Source organism: Populus nigra, chromosome 9, assembly GCF_951802175.1.
Source record: "Populus nigra chromosome 9, ddPopNigr1.1, whole genome shotgun sequence".
In the NCBI taxonomy this organism is placed as follows: domain Eukaryota; kingdom Viridiplantae; phylum Streptophyta; class Magnoliopsida; order Malpighiales; family Salicaceae; genus Populus; species Populus nigra.
The window spans coordinates 13,509,957-13,525,197 of record NC_084860.1 but is presented as its reverse complement, the minus strand read 5'-3'; the positions used below and the strand labels follow the sequence as shown (position 1 = coordinate 13,525,197).

The following is a 15,241-nucleotide window of genomic DNA, read 5'->3' as shown; positions in this document are numbered from 1 at the left end:
GTTCGGTTTTATCCCATGGCTTCAGACCCACCCACTACTTCAGCAGTGCAAGCTAGGTAGGGCGCCCACGAATACATCTCCAGCTCCAAGCTCTATCCTCTCTATCCACCTTAGCCATGTCGAGAGGAACAGACCGTCTGATAAAGAGTGTGAAGCAATTCGCTGACTTACAATACAAGCTCTTCACTGCTCGTTATGGCCAACAAGTGATTGATATTTTCGAGTTCCCAATAAAACTTGTCTTGTCTCCTTTCACTCTTGCTTTTGACATTGCTGGCTCCGCTCCTCGTGGCTTTGGTGTCCCTGAGCTCGTCTCCAAGCTCTCCTATGCTTCTATCTTTGTATAAATTCTCGACCTTTCCTGGTCTTTTGTAATTTTGTGCCATGTATGTCCTGTGCACTGTGTGTTGGTTTTTGCAGAGCCAGAGACTTTATGGGCTGTTTTCATTTTACTTATCGTTACACACATGGGTTTTCATGTTTTTTTTTAGTTGCATTTCTCCTTGGCTTAAATGGGACACCCGGTGTTTGTTCACTTAAGTATCAAATGGCATTTGACATAGGGTTTCATAGTGGTGGTTTAAACCTTGATGATAATTCGGTGGCATTTCGAATCATTTGGTTAAAGTGCTACATTGATGGCTTCCTGCAACTGTAACAATTTTGCTGGATCATTGTACTTTTATGCAATCTTCCTATTATTTGCAATTCTATGAAAAAGTTTTGGTTGCGGGATATAACCTAAAGTCATCTATTTCTTGCACTTCATGATGTAAGCAATTTTTCATGTCATATATGGGTTGGGAACAACATTCTAGAGATCTTTGCTTTTTATGCAATTATTTGTGTATGCAGAGCTAGCACAATTTCCTACTATCTGCTTCCTCTTTTTTGCTACTTGCGGGTCATTTTGGGTGTAACACTAATTTTGAAGATCATTTCACTTTTCTGCAATTTACTTACAGTACTTCACCTTTTGTACCCAAAATGTTCTTCTTGCAGCATATATGCTATTGTCCTAGCTTTGAGATTTTGATTACCTTCATGTTGACCTAGTGGTTCTTTTAAGTTACACTTCTCATTTGGTTAGGCTGACTCGCTTCTCTTCCATAATAAGTGTTTTTTTTTTTTGGATTTCGGAATGGTATTGATAGAAATGTCACCGAATTGTTTTCTTATCTTCTTTGCAGGTTGTTGCTACTTTGGGGACCTATGATATTGCATTGGAGATGGGAAAGAAGGTGATATGTCAAAGGTACTGACCCTTGCTTATGTCAATAATTGTTCTATTCCAGTATGATCTTTTCTTGATAATATTATGGTATCCATTGTATTGTGCAGAACTCTTGATGCTGATTTTTCTATCTATACAGTTGAATATCTTTCTCGCTGCTAAATTATGATTTTGTGACTGCTGATAAGTCAATTTTTTTTAAAAAATTTAATATAAAACATGTCACTTTGGGAACAACTGTTACCAAGGCAGCCTTGGAAGTCGGTATTTTTAATACATCTATCTTACATAGTGGTTTCCCAAGACTGTCATCTAAATGATACACTAAATGCTTGTCATGCAAATTTGCCTTTTCGCCTGTCAGAATGAATTAGAAATGATGTGTGACTGAGGATAGCTTTCTCCCATTTGTTGGCATTTTGAATTGCTATATTTTTGTCGTGTTTAATAACCTTTTCTTGGTTGTGATGTCCTTCACTTGATAACCAAACTCTTGTTATAGTTGGCCACATGAAGTTCTATGAGGAGCTTTCTTTCTAGGAAACTCAAAGATTCAACTTATATTATATCAGTGCGGAACGATGTAAATTGACTAAAGGGTGATAGTACATCATATTTGGTTTGCTTTTCATATTGTTCATAATAACATAAATGTCATGTTGTTCACATTGAAGTTTTAGGGACGCTGAGCTGAAATGTTTGAGCAATTGCCTACAAATTTATTTTTGACTGTGTGGTGAAGATATTCTGTGCGTGAATTGCGGAGCTTTGTTCCTTTTCTTGCCCCCTATGTTGTCATGATTCTGTTTTAACTTGTGCTGAGAGCTGGAGAGTGCCTATTTATTGTCAGTGTCGTTTCAAAGGACTAAAAATTATTCCTATAAAAAAATGAACTAAGACGATGATGAAATTTTTTGAATCCAAAGGAGGATAGAATTGTATCCAATATAGCTTACTGTTTTAATCTTTCTAGTCTCCTTGGAAAGAACATGTCTTGTTAAGATTGGCGTGTTGTTCATTTAATTGCTTGTGCATGCAGGAATTGTCAGACTTGCAATGGATGGCAGGCACTGCGGTGTCATATGTGCAAAGGAGCAGGGAAGGTGCATTACCAAGTTAAAAATTACACCTTGAGAAGGTAGTTAATGGGGTAAAGCTCACCAAAATAAAATCATGCTAATAGAAAAAACCAGACTCTCATAGACAGAAAAATTCATCAAACATGCATCTAAACCAGCCTGGAATTTGAAAACTGCTAGTGCATGTATGCATCAGTACTACTGTACCATAAAGAGCGCCACTCCAATAAATCAGGGTTACTCTAGTTATGAATTTTCTATCACTATAGCAGACCACACATAACTTGGTACTTGCTAGATTGTTTTTGTCTTCTTTGATGATAAAACTGTACATGCTTGTCGAGCTCCATTTTAGAATGTGGTCAGCTGATACCTTTGTCTGATATAAGCTGCATGCTTCGTAATTTTCAAGTACCATCATCTAGTTTATGGTAAAATATCTCGAGTTTTCAACCAACATGTTGATGGTTCGGGGCTTCAGAGCAGTCACTTCATGAAAATGTTGTAATGCAGGATTTTCTCAGCGTCCCTTTCCTAGTTCCTAGAATCCTGTTTCGAGAAACATAACGGCCTTTTTTGTTGTAGTTCCTGTCTTCATGGTTGCCTCTTCATGAATCTTATAGAGATTTTTGGTTGCCTCAACATGAATCTTTTAGAGATTATTTTGTACATTGCGAAGCAAAATCAGCATGTACTGAAAGTTCTTTTTGCTGGACATGTTATCTTTAATGAATAATTTACTCTTTCCAATGAGTTCTGTAACCAAAAGTATAGTGCTCTTGAATTGTTTATATGCTGTTTTTTTTTGTCTTCTGTGGATACTTTTGCAGTGGTGAGAAGGCTACAGCTGAATGTATTGCAGATGCCATTGCTGACAATCGAGCTGAGCTGGTGCACCTTCCCTCCTCCATGGATCTTAACATGCCTTTGCCATCTAAAGACTGTCCAACTTGTGATGGAACGGTAAGACTTGTATTGCCAAGTATGTCTATCCAAGTTTTCATCCCTGTACATTAGTATTGATATTGGTAGTTTGAACCTGATGTTCTGTTATATCATATTCTGAAAGCTTCTCTCTGACAGTCTGACTTCAGTCTATTTTGATCAGAAATGCACATCTTCACCTTACCAAATAGTTTAATAAAAATATGCTTTTTACTATTCTTCCGACTCTATGTTTGTTGCAATAATTGAGGAAGTGGTGTCCATGGCACATGCTTTGCCTCTCTTTGAGCATAAGCTGAACAACTTTTCCATGCATGAAAAATGTCAGTTATGATCTTTGGGTGCAATATTTATTGATGTTGCAGGGTGTAATGAGCTGCCCTGAATGCAAAAACAAATTACAAGTCAGGATCTCTGCGGACGATGTAAGTTTTTCATTTTTTTTTGTGAATTTGCTGATGCAGGTTTTTGTTTATGACCGCATAATATGAATACAGTCAAGTAGCTCCAGACTTTCAATGTGATCATTACAACCAAAATTTAAAGATTCAATCTCTCTCTGGCATCTGCTGAGTTTGTATGAACAACATGGTTGACATTGCTAGGAAGCAATCCTTGTAACTAACATTTTATGTTGCTATGCATGGCAGTGTAACTACTTTAAAAACCCAAGTCTTTGATTGTTCTAAAGTGAAGATTCCTGAACTAAAAGCTTTAAACATCAAAGCTATGCTCCATAATGGAACTGAATGGCATTACACTGCAGTGGAATATCTGTTTTCCGGTGTATTGATTTTGTGATCCATTTGGATCAACTGGAAATTCTTCAAAAGGGGAAAAAATGAAGAAGAAGATCAATAATCCTAGATAGACTCTGAATGGTTGCCAACCTAGGAATATTCAGCAACACAAAAACAAAATGTCACTGATGGCAAGTATATTTGGCTAATTATCTGGTAGCACCATGGGTGATAAAACAAAATAATAGCAGCAACAGTAGTAAATTGTAAGAGTGTGTTGAGATTATTCAGATGTGGTCTATGTTCTCATCAGTTTCCATTATTTATTTTTTGAAAAATCTAGTCATTGGTGCTTATTGGATTACCCTTTGTGATTTACTTTCTAGTCCAATTAATCAACTTGTCAATTCTTGTAATGGTTTGACTTTCTGCAGATAATGGAGCCCCCATGGCAAGCCTACAATGTCTTGAGCAAGATGGAATATCCTTATGAGGCTAGTATCATGCCACCTTTACGAAATCTTGTAGCATCATTACTTTACTTTGCCCATTGGAAGCCAACCATCATAATTATGAAATATAAGCCATTTACATGCCCATCTTCATCTCAATGAAGTACTCTAATATTATCATGATCAAGCTAGTCAAACTAGTCATCCTTTTTTTCCACACATAGTCTTGCATGAATTGGACAATGCTTCCATGGAGAACAAATACCCATTATGAATTTCAAGCAATTTAGGACATTTTATGTCTTATTCCTGTGCATATAGGATCGATGGTGGATTGGCAGGATGGTACCTTTGGAGACATGGGTTTGCTCAAATTGGGACCTTGCTAGAGGTGTCTTGTGCATTCTTGTTCTTTCCTACTTGAATCAAATGCAAGTATGAGCCCTCTTGGGCACATGTTGTCTTGCAATTTCTTTCTGATTGGCTTAGTGTTGACTCTGCATTCTAGTTACAATACATACCAATTGTCACCTCTCTCTAATCTAATTTTACTACATTTGGCTTGATATTGTATCCTTGGGTAATACTCCCTTTTTAAGTGTCTATATTCCTTAATCATAAACCTTCAAGAGCTCTGACATCATACCCCCTTAACCAAGGGATATTTCAATTTACAGTATCCATACTTATCCTAAGTTTGGGAGCATTTACCATGCAGATTCCTTACGCCTCTCCTTACAAGCCATGTATATTATACCCCACTAAGATTTCTCACTTCTTCACCTTCTCATTGATCCATTTCATTATCTGCTATGACATTCTTGCCGCACACCATGACTCCACCAGCTTATCCCAGAAGCTTCATGTAGACATGTGGGGAAGAACCATACATGTCTAGCATCTTCATGTTTTACTTATATTTCTTTTCTTTCTGATAAACTCTGTATTTGGGAATCCACTCATGTTTGTTGTTTAGATATCCATTGGAAAGTGATCGCTTTGATCTGTCATTTGACAAATTAGAGGATAGCATGATTTTCAAAGTGGAGGCATCTTTACCTGATTTCAATTTATCATGTTCATAGAAAATAATATAGTATTGACTTTTTGCTGTTTCAGCATATAGTTGATAGCATGAAAGATCCCAGCATTGCTGCATTTTGGTTGTTTTCCTTTCCTGAGATTATGGGTGGCTTCAACTATGATGGTGATATCAAGCAGAAAATTTGGTGGCAGTACAAGGTATCTAGTCAATTTTGCTTCCTTTGCCTCATATGTTTGTTGATGTTATTTTCTATGTCATTCATCATTTTCTTGTGGCACTGTTCCTGGAAAAGTCCAAGCTGCTTTGATTAAGCTTCTGTAACTTTAGTCCATGCTAAGCAATAAAGTGCTGACATCATATGCTATATTTATTGAAAGGTTCATAATCCATCTGAAAAGTCTAAGCTTATTTGACGTGAACTCTGTTACTTTAGCATATGCTAGATGAATAAGTGATGACATGCATATCATATATTCATTGAATGATACATGCTAAATAAATAAGTGATTAATGTGGATCTCTATATGCAGTCCTTTAGCCATTCATGCCTACCCTTTTTGTTTTTTCCCCTTGAAAACAGAATCAGAACCCTGTAAAAAATTATGATCCAATCCATTCAAGATATTAAGACCTTATAGGGCAATTAGTCAAACTGGCAGGTCTTTTACATTTATTAGAGTTTTCAAAGCACAAGTGTCACAGTACCTCTTTTAACAACTTGGTTTTCTGTGTTGGGTTTAGGAATCAATGAGATACGATCAACTACGAGATATGGTAGCCAAGCGAAAACCTGGTTGGGAGCACTTGCAGGAAGTAAGACCATCTTCTTATATTTAAAGAATCTAATCATGAAATGCATTGACACATTAAAAGTGTGATCTTGTTTATGAGATTATTTGGTCCATTTAAGAGGACAATGAGAGCATGCAGTCAAATACTTTGCTTCCAATCCTTGCTGTGTGTTTGTTATACTCACCCTTCTGGGTTTCGTAGTAAACTGAAAAGATTGTTATTAGTTGTAATTATTCCGTGTGTTGCAGCCACTTTTTTTCAGTGAATCCATCATATGAAGCAAATTTCAATTTGTTTTGCTACTTTCCAATTTGTGGTTCTCCATATTGATAAATATTTTATCAAAGTGGGGGGACAAGAACTTATAAGCTTATACTCCTATTTTATTTGTAAATGACATGTGGTTGTTATTATTTAAATTTTTATTTTATAGTAGCTCGTGTGGGCTTATGTTTTGTGTTTAAATAACTGCAAACCTAGGAGGAAAAAAAATATGTTGACTACATTTCAAATTTTTATCTAGTTTAGCTGAATGATGGAATTTCTATAATCAGCTTGAATTTATGTGAGGTTGATGTTCCACAACTTAGCAAGTGCTTGGAGCACCTGAAATGCACTCCTGCACATTTCAACTAGCTGTTGAGTGAGTTTCATTGGCATGCTAGTATAGGGTCCTTAGTCGAGCAAATTCATAGAATTGCCTACCAAGCTTTTCAAATAATATCCTGCTCTTCTATCCAGTCATTAACTCCATGTCTCTTCAATGTTCAGGACAATAGTGACGTAGTTAGCAAACATATTGAGAAGTATAGCTTGCTGTAATTTACTGACTGCCTCAACTGATAGAAGCTCAAATAATTTTTGAATGGAACAAATAGCGGACCTGCCCATCATTTTATCTATCCAGTATTCACATAATGATTGATTAGGTTTGATGTCAAAGTTTGGAAGTTGAATCTCTGCTTTTGAAAGGATGCCCAAAGCTCATCCATGGGAAAAATTAGTAGCTGTCGTTTAAAATGTCATCCTACAACGTGGCACTCTTGTCTTTTTATTTTTTTTAGTAATTGTTATCTTTTCATTAACCATGATGAAGAGTTATATTTGACATTTATCATGAACTGTTATATCAGTCTACCATAAGGTGTGGGTTCTATATGATCTAATAAAATATGCTCATAATGGTAGTTATTCTTTTTTCTTTCCTAATTTCTTTGACTGTCTTGCTAATCAAACTCTTTTGAATTTAAATATCTACTTGGTGGAATCGTATATAGTTCATTGTTTTGCCAAAAGCTTCATTTGAGTTAAATAATCATTTGCAGGCCTTGATCTCAATAGATCCTATTCGTGCCAGGGATGATCCTATTGTTGTGAAAAATATCCCATACTACAAAGCCAAGAAGGCATTGGAGGCAGAGGTCATGAAACTTGATCCACCATCTCGGCCACAGAATTGGGGTGTGAGTGTTCATTGTCTTCATCCTATGGTTGCATTCTTCGATGCTCGTGCACTTTTTAATATCTCATTTCAACTGGGAGAGAACACGAGTCATTTAGTATCTAAAACATTGACAATGACATATATAATCCTCTAATAAGTTTCTTTTTTCACTAGTTGATGGTTATTAGAGTGTAACATAAATTATATCTCGAGGTTTCACCTAATAAATTAAGCTTTTAAGTTGAGATAATTCTTAGATATTGTATCAAAGTCTTGTTGATCAAATAGTCACGAGTTTAAATTTCATCACCCTCATTCTTTCTTGTAATTAAAATTAATTAATAGCACAAGTGTAGGCTTGCGTAAGTTTTAAGCTAGAAAGACTTTCACTTAAGAAGATGTATTAGAGAATAATATATAGTATATCTTGAGGTTCACTTAATAGCTTAAGTTTTTAGGTTGAGATGATTCTTTAACAAGGATAACTTAATAAACATCCATGAAAAAAATGTCTAATTTAGATCTTATTAATCAAATCAACTCAACTCAACTTATTCCTAAACTAGTTGGGGTTGGTTAGACCTTTATTTCAACTAGCTTTTTGAAATCGGATTCTTTTATAAAACTTCAACTTGTCATTTTTTTTGTCTCGCAATCCTACTCCTTTTATCCCTTCTACTCAAGTGTAGTCATGTTCAACCTAAGTAATTTCTGGTTTATCTTTTACCCCTTTCACCTTTTCCTTAAATGACTCTCTTTCCCTAGCACAACTAAAGGTTTGCATGGAACATGGCTGAATCACCTTAATTGACCTTCACGGGATCTATACCTTTTGTAGAATGTGATTGTTCTAGCTTTTCTTATATTACCATTCATCCATATCGATGTTCTCATTTTAACGTAGCATAATTGCCTTTACTGATTTTATAGTTATCAAACCTTGCCTGACTTGACAGGTTGACCTGTATCCCGAGTGATCAGGGCCCTGGCTGGACCTGAAGAGTTAAAAATTGGGCTTGCAATTGGCCCGGTGAATACTGTCTGACTTGCTGGGTCAACCCTTGACCTGGATGACCCGGCAAAACCGGGCAGAGATCTTTTTTTTTTTGCCAACATTTTTGCAACAAACTGAAAATCTAATCTTTGATTCATCTAGCATTTTTTTAATTTTTTATAGCATATTTATTCGACTGCTAGTGCTAGAAGAAGAAATGGAGTTGGAGTGGTTGGAGATAGAAGAATCATACCCATTATTTTCATTTGGCATCGCTGAATAAAAAAGGCTTCAGAACCTCAACGTCTGTGTTTTTCCTTCTCCTTGTGGTCTGATTTTTTGTTGACCAAAACGACAGATACACTTTGTAACAAATCTGGAATTAGGTGAAGCAGTAGCGTCTCTCTCTCTCACACACAAGGAAAACAGAAGTTTCGGGAAGATAAGTGGGTGGGAATGAACAGTTGAGATCATGCTCGGGGAAGTGGGCGGATGGATTTCCATGGCAAAGGAGATGATGACACGTGTGGGAACTTTTAAAATGCTGGTGTCTTGAAGAAGAAGAAGAAACAACAAATTTACAGCTAGTACAATCAATTCTGAATTTGCTTTTGATTTTTAAATCGCATCCATTTACAACATTTTTAAAAATTCTCCCGGGTTGACCTGTGTGACCCGGGACCTGGCCCTTTGGCTGGGTCAACCTTGGGCCGGGTTTGATAACTATGACTGATTTCATATAAAGTATCCCCTTCAACTTAATAGTTGTCATATTATCTTACCATAGACCAATACACTCATTTTTATTCAGCTTGCTCTATTTCCAGAGATAAAATTCCTGGATATTTCTAATGCTAAGTATCATGCTCCCATCTCAACTTCAAGCATTAATTCATTTGGCAAGTTAACACATCTTTTGAATTTGTCAATGTATACGGAAGTTAATCCAATGTGTACTCTTTGAATATGAATTTTTATTGAAAAGGGAAAAGTAAATGCTGGTTTGGCAGGCAATACCCATGCATGCTTTGGAGATGTGATGCATGTGGAGTGCCTTGTTTTACTTTGAAGGGTGATTTAGCTAACCATGATTCCTTGGCAGGAGCTGGATCTTCCACTAAATGTATCATCATGGAGCGAGGAGGATCTTAAAAAACCAGAAAAATTCTATGAGATGACTGTTCTTCTTAATGCACAAAGAGAAATTGCTGATAAAATTTTGGATGCACAATGGGAAACTAAATGGCGTCAAGAAAAGGTTGGTAAAGCTGCCTCTACTTCTACCATTTAACTTGTCTCATATCTCTCCAAACCTGTGTATATTGCATGCAACATTTGTAAGTACACACACGTGACACACTACATATGTAATGTTCTGTTTGTTTTTTCTTGACAAACATGCAAGGTGGATGGCAGCTACATAACATGTGTGAAGCTTAATAAGCATTAAGAAGTTAAACCATTTTGAAATGCTGCGGTTTTAGGTGGGATCTGTTGACTGAAATAACTAGAAAGATAAAAGAAATCCCTTAAATTGTTTTGGACTTTAATTTCGTGAGAAAATTATGAAAAATATATTTTGGATAAAACCCCTCTAATCATGGCTGGGGGTATTCTCTCCAAGTAAAGCTGCTATCCTGTCACTCTTGAATTAATATATCTACAAAGCCAGTCAGGCATCAAGTTTGTAAGATGAATTTTGCTATCATGGAATAGCTATCATTAGCACCAGTGACTTCTCAACAAAACATGATAAAGAAATATGTTTTCTTCTTTGTCACTCCCTCTAGATTTATTTCCCAAGTCTAATGTTAAAGGCTACAAATGTTTTTTTAAAGAGAAAAAGGAACATTTTATTGAAAGAGGAGAGAAAACAAGATAAAAAAAATATTAAACATAGGAGAAGAAACCCTCCAAAATGAGTGCTGGAATTAACAATTCAAAGATGAGGGGCTTGTAGTCTCATCTTTGATAAAAATACTCCTCTAAAAATCTCAGAGTGTACTTGAGGAAGAATGCAAATTTATATGTCAACTGATGCTTTGCATCCATATTTGACCAATGGAAATAACTTGTAAGCGTACTTGAAAGGAGGGAGAAACTGTCAACTTTTTGCGTGGATGTATGAGAAACTCTCTTAATGCTTTTCTGCTATTCCTTTAAGAAACAAATGTGCAGGTGTCTCTCCGTGCATGTAGATACCCTCTGAGAATATTCTTACAACATTCCATCACTATTTGTCAGATGCCACCGTTGTTTACATGTTTGTAATCTTATAAATACCATGAGCCATCAATATCCTATACAATTTGATTTGCAGTTGAACGAACTGTTGGAAGAGAAGGTGCGGCCATACATTCAGAACATCAACAGTGGTGCCCTTCCCCGTCCTATCATAATACAACCACAGAATCAGGATAAAAAGGTTTCACCCTCCTTTCCCTTATTGCTTTGACTTTATTGTAATGTAACATCTATCAATAAGCTCTGAAGCGAAGTGTTACCTCTTCAATTTCTTTTCTGTTGGTGAAGAGGACTGGATCTATGTTTTACACAAAACATGCCTTGTATGCACATGCATTCATGGTGGAAAGATGGATAACCAAAGCTAATTCTTAATACAATCGACTCACTCAAAGTGGTAATGGAGTAGGGTTTCAAATAATAAGATTGTGATGCCTACAATTCTTTGGTAATGGAGATTCAGTTAGTTGACTGCTCTGAGTATAGTCGAATACTGTCAATAGGTTAAATATATAATTGATGATTCTACCTCGGTCTTTTGCTGTATTTTTCAAGTTTAAAGTTCTATGTTATCTTTATGTATAATTGCCTTCTAGAGATCCAAGTGGAAACTAGACATTCGGGAATCGCACACATATTAATCATAAGCACATTTCCAAACTTTAAATTCTGTACTGTAGTTGCACCTAAAGTCATTATTGGTTTAGATATAATCATGTGAAGCTTTTGCTAGGCACTATCAATGCTTATCATGGTGCCCCGGTAACATTTGGAGCTTTTGGTTTATTTATTTGTTGCAGAGGAGGCAGAGGAGATGGTGGTTTTTCTGAAGAAGTTTTAACCAGCATTCCCGTGTAGGTGGGTGACACATTTCATAAGTTGTATTTGCCAAGTTTTTTCTTTCAAAATTATACATTTTTCTCTCCTACCCTACCTAAGTCTCTCTGAGAATTTTGTAGCTCTATCCTTGGATCAGTCTTAACTTCTACCCTTATCCTAGATATTCTGTAGCTACTATATCTACTCTGTCTGTTTTTGTTCTCTTAGAGTCGGTCTTGATTGAATGCAATATATCTCAATATTTTAGCTGTCAAACAAGTGCTGTAATTTCACCTGAATGCTTTAACCAATCAAATAAAAGGAAACGCTATTTTTTCTTTTGCTTTTTGGAATTGGAAGTACTTGATTATAAAACGGAAAAAAATGATACTGGAAATTTGACTTCTGATAAGCATAAACAGGTTGAGACAGAGAATTGAAAAAAAAAAAAAAAAACTCGAGACATGTTATTTTCCATTTGCCGGATAACAAAAAATTAAAAATGAAAAAAGAAACTGTCATTGTCCTTGCAATTATCGAGAAAAATCTCTTTGCCTGAATGTTGTACACATATTGTATTTGGTATTGTTGTTGATTTTATAGTTGCTGTTTAAGAAAAATTATTTAAAAAAAATTATTTTTTGTAGTTGTTAGAGATGAAATATTTTTATAGCTGTTAGAAATGAAATATGTGTTTAGTAAAAATTATAATTGAAATTATTTTTTTATTAAAAGTATATTAGTTTTTAGTTAAAATTGTGGTTGGATATGAAATGATAAAAAAGATATTAATTTTTTTTCATACATGACATTAAACATTTAATATATATGTAAGATTAACTATTTGTAACATAAAAACTTTTATAATTCTTTCATCAAATTTAAAGTAATTTCATCACGAATATAATTCATATGCGAAGGCTTGTTGTTGTCGTCATATGTTTGTGAACGTGGAACAATATATATATATAAAAAATTCCTGAGGCACAAGATTAGAATGATGGTTAAACTCGGTAAATATAATATCTTGTTCGGACTTTCTTTTTATATGATTATATAGAGCCATTGATGCAACAACAATACGAACATGTGCTTTACATGAAAAAACTAACATGTTTTGCAAAATTCTCTATTTTTTTTTCCACACCTTGAAAGTTCGCTCTATTACATATTAAATTGAAGAATGAAACCGATTGAATAAATCCTCCTGACTTCCAGGTTGGCCTCAACAATGAAATTTTAAAAGATGATATCTTTTATTTCTATATGGACCCAGAAATTCATATTTATTTGGAGAACTTGAGTGAACAACATAATACTTCCCTGCATTCATAAAAAAAAGTGTTCAACCATGTGACAAGAAATTAATTAAATATACTTTTTTACAAGTCATACATTTCAATCTCAAATACCTTCTAGTGGCTTAGGAAAATTGATATTTGGGTTATTTATGGCCCCAAGAAAAATTATTGTATCATGTGTACTACTATCTCATTTAGCTTAAACAAATATAAATTGCATGTCAAAGTTATATATTGCTATAATGTTCTATGTCAGTACTCCATTCCTTTTAATAAATGGTATTTGATTTTTCAATGATACACAAGCACACACATTTGTTCCATTGATTGCTCCTATACAATTCTAAAAAAAAAAAAACATTATTGGAAATGAACTACCATATGCATTATTTTATGTTTTTTGAACCACAAATATATACAATCACAAATCATTTTAAATGTTACCTTAAGATATAACATATATCTCGGGTCCATTGCAATTTCTCATGATGTAGTAAAAAATTCTAGATCAATCGGTTTGATTATTTCAACTGCTAGCAAACACATAACACTTAGAACTTCGTTAAAATACTTACTCACGGTTTCACCAGAATATTGAAATCTCTCATGGACCTCCCTATTAGAAGCACCCGATGCTAAAGTATAAAGAAACATGTCAACCTTCTCTATAACACTCATCCTCATTGACGGTTTCAGTCTGTACTGTATTTCTAATTCAAAACAAGACTCTAAAACATCGTTACATCAATCTTAAACATATTTACACAACGTATCCAATGCTTATTTAAAATTTCATTCAACCACTACATTACCGTGATGTATGAAATCATACATGGTTCCATATAAATGTAGTTATTGTAATAGATTGCAAATGTGCATGTTGTGCATCAGACTAGTTTACGATGATCAAATTCTCTAAATCAAAATGAATTGCCATCATCATAATCATCATCGTCTTCATTATTGTCATAAAAAACACCATTACTACAACCGAATTAACTACCACTATTCCTACCACTATAGCCATGTGAGACATATTAAACAACATTGTTCATGATATTTTCATATTCCTCATAAAAAAGATCATTAAACCAATCCACGTTCATATCTACAATGTCAATTAAATATTTATGAGCAACGAACTGTAAATCAGTTGTTATATAAATGTAGAGGTGTTACAAGCTTTACCTTCACTCTTCAATAAATCACATTACTTATATAGAAAATGTAATTTTAATTTTTGATAAATCCCTACTAAATTGAAAATTATTTACACCTTTTACATTATAGTAGTCAATTTCATTAATCTATCCAAAGATATCATTATATTAAAACTCATTCCATTCTCTAACCATTAAGAATTTATATATGTCTTCAAACCTATATGAAATTAGGCAATATTTTTTATTATTAGGGTTGAAATAAAAGTTATTGTTATTTATATATTTTATGTATATAAAACAAGAATATAAAATAAAGGAAGACAACTTACTAGAATAAGAGATACAGGCTAATATATTATAATTGGAATTCCTGGAGAGAGTGAAAGAAGTTAAGTTATTCCATAAATGATATTGAAAGTGATGTGTTAAACTTAATTGAAATGATGAATTATACAGGGAGGAATACAAACACATATGAGCATATAATACAAGCACACTCTACCGGAAATTCAAAGCAATTTATCTCTACATAATAATCTTATGTTCAACAAGATACAATACAATACAACATAAAGGCAACCTTAAGATTTGCAATAAAAGTTAACATTATGTTTGTTATAGGGTACACATTACAAGTGTTTGACAACCTACACATAAACATCTAACATAAAGAGCATACAATATATGATAAACAAATGGTAGGTCCTTCCAAATATAACAAAGAAAAAATGGCAAGAAGAAGCATAGACCCAGTTCCACAACATTCTTTCACACAATGAAAAAAAAACATTATAAAAGACAACAACACTGATAATTCTATATTTGTAATGACAGTGATGTGTTAATTTGTCTCTCACAAACATTCAACATAACCATAAAGATTAAGTCTTATCTCATGGTTTGAGGGTTTATTTCCTCTTAAACATTGGTTTTAACCATTCAAATTCTCTTTCCTTTCAATTGCTGCTCATATTTCCCTCCTACTTCTA

The 15,241-nt window shown here is 34.3% G+C and overlaps 1 protein-coding gene across 1 annotated transcript; it reads left to right on the top strand.

The window, feature by feature from the left end:
- Positions 1 to 12,130, top strand: LOC133703953 (uncharacterized). The gene is made up of 12 exons (XM_062128705.1): positions 1 to 341; positions 1,191 to 1,255; positions 2,274 to 2,372; positions 3,144 to 3,276; positions 3,624 to 3,683; positions 4,433 to 4,492; positions 5,570 to 5,692; positions 6,237 to 6,308; positions 7,613 to 7,750; positions 9,828 to 9,983; positions 11,046 to 11,150; positions 11,770 to 12,130. The coding sequence occupies exons 1-12, from the start codon at positions 117 to 119 to the stop codon at positions 11,797 to 11,799; spliced, it is 1,266 nt and encodes a 421-aa protein (XP_061984689.1). The 5' UTR covers positions 1 to 116; the 3' UTR covers positions 11,800 to 12,130.
- Positions 12,131 to 15,241: the final 3,111 nt, after the last annotated feature.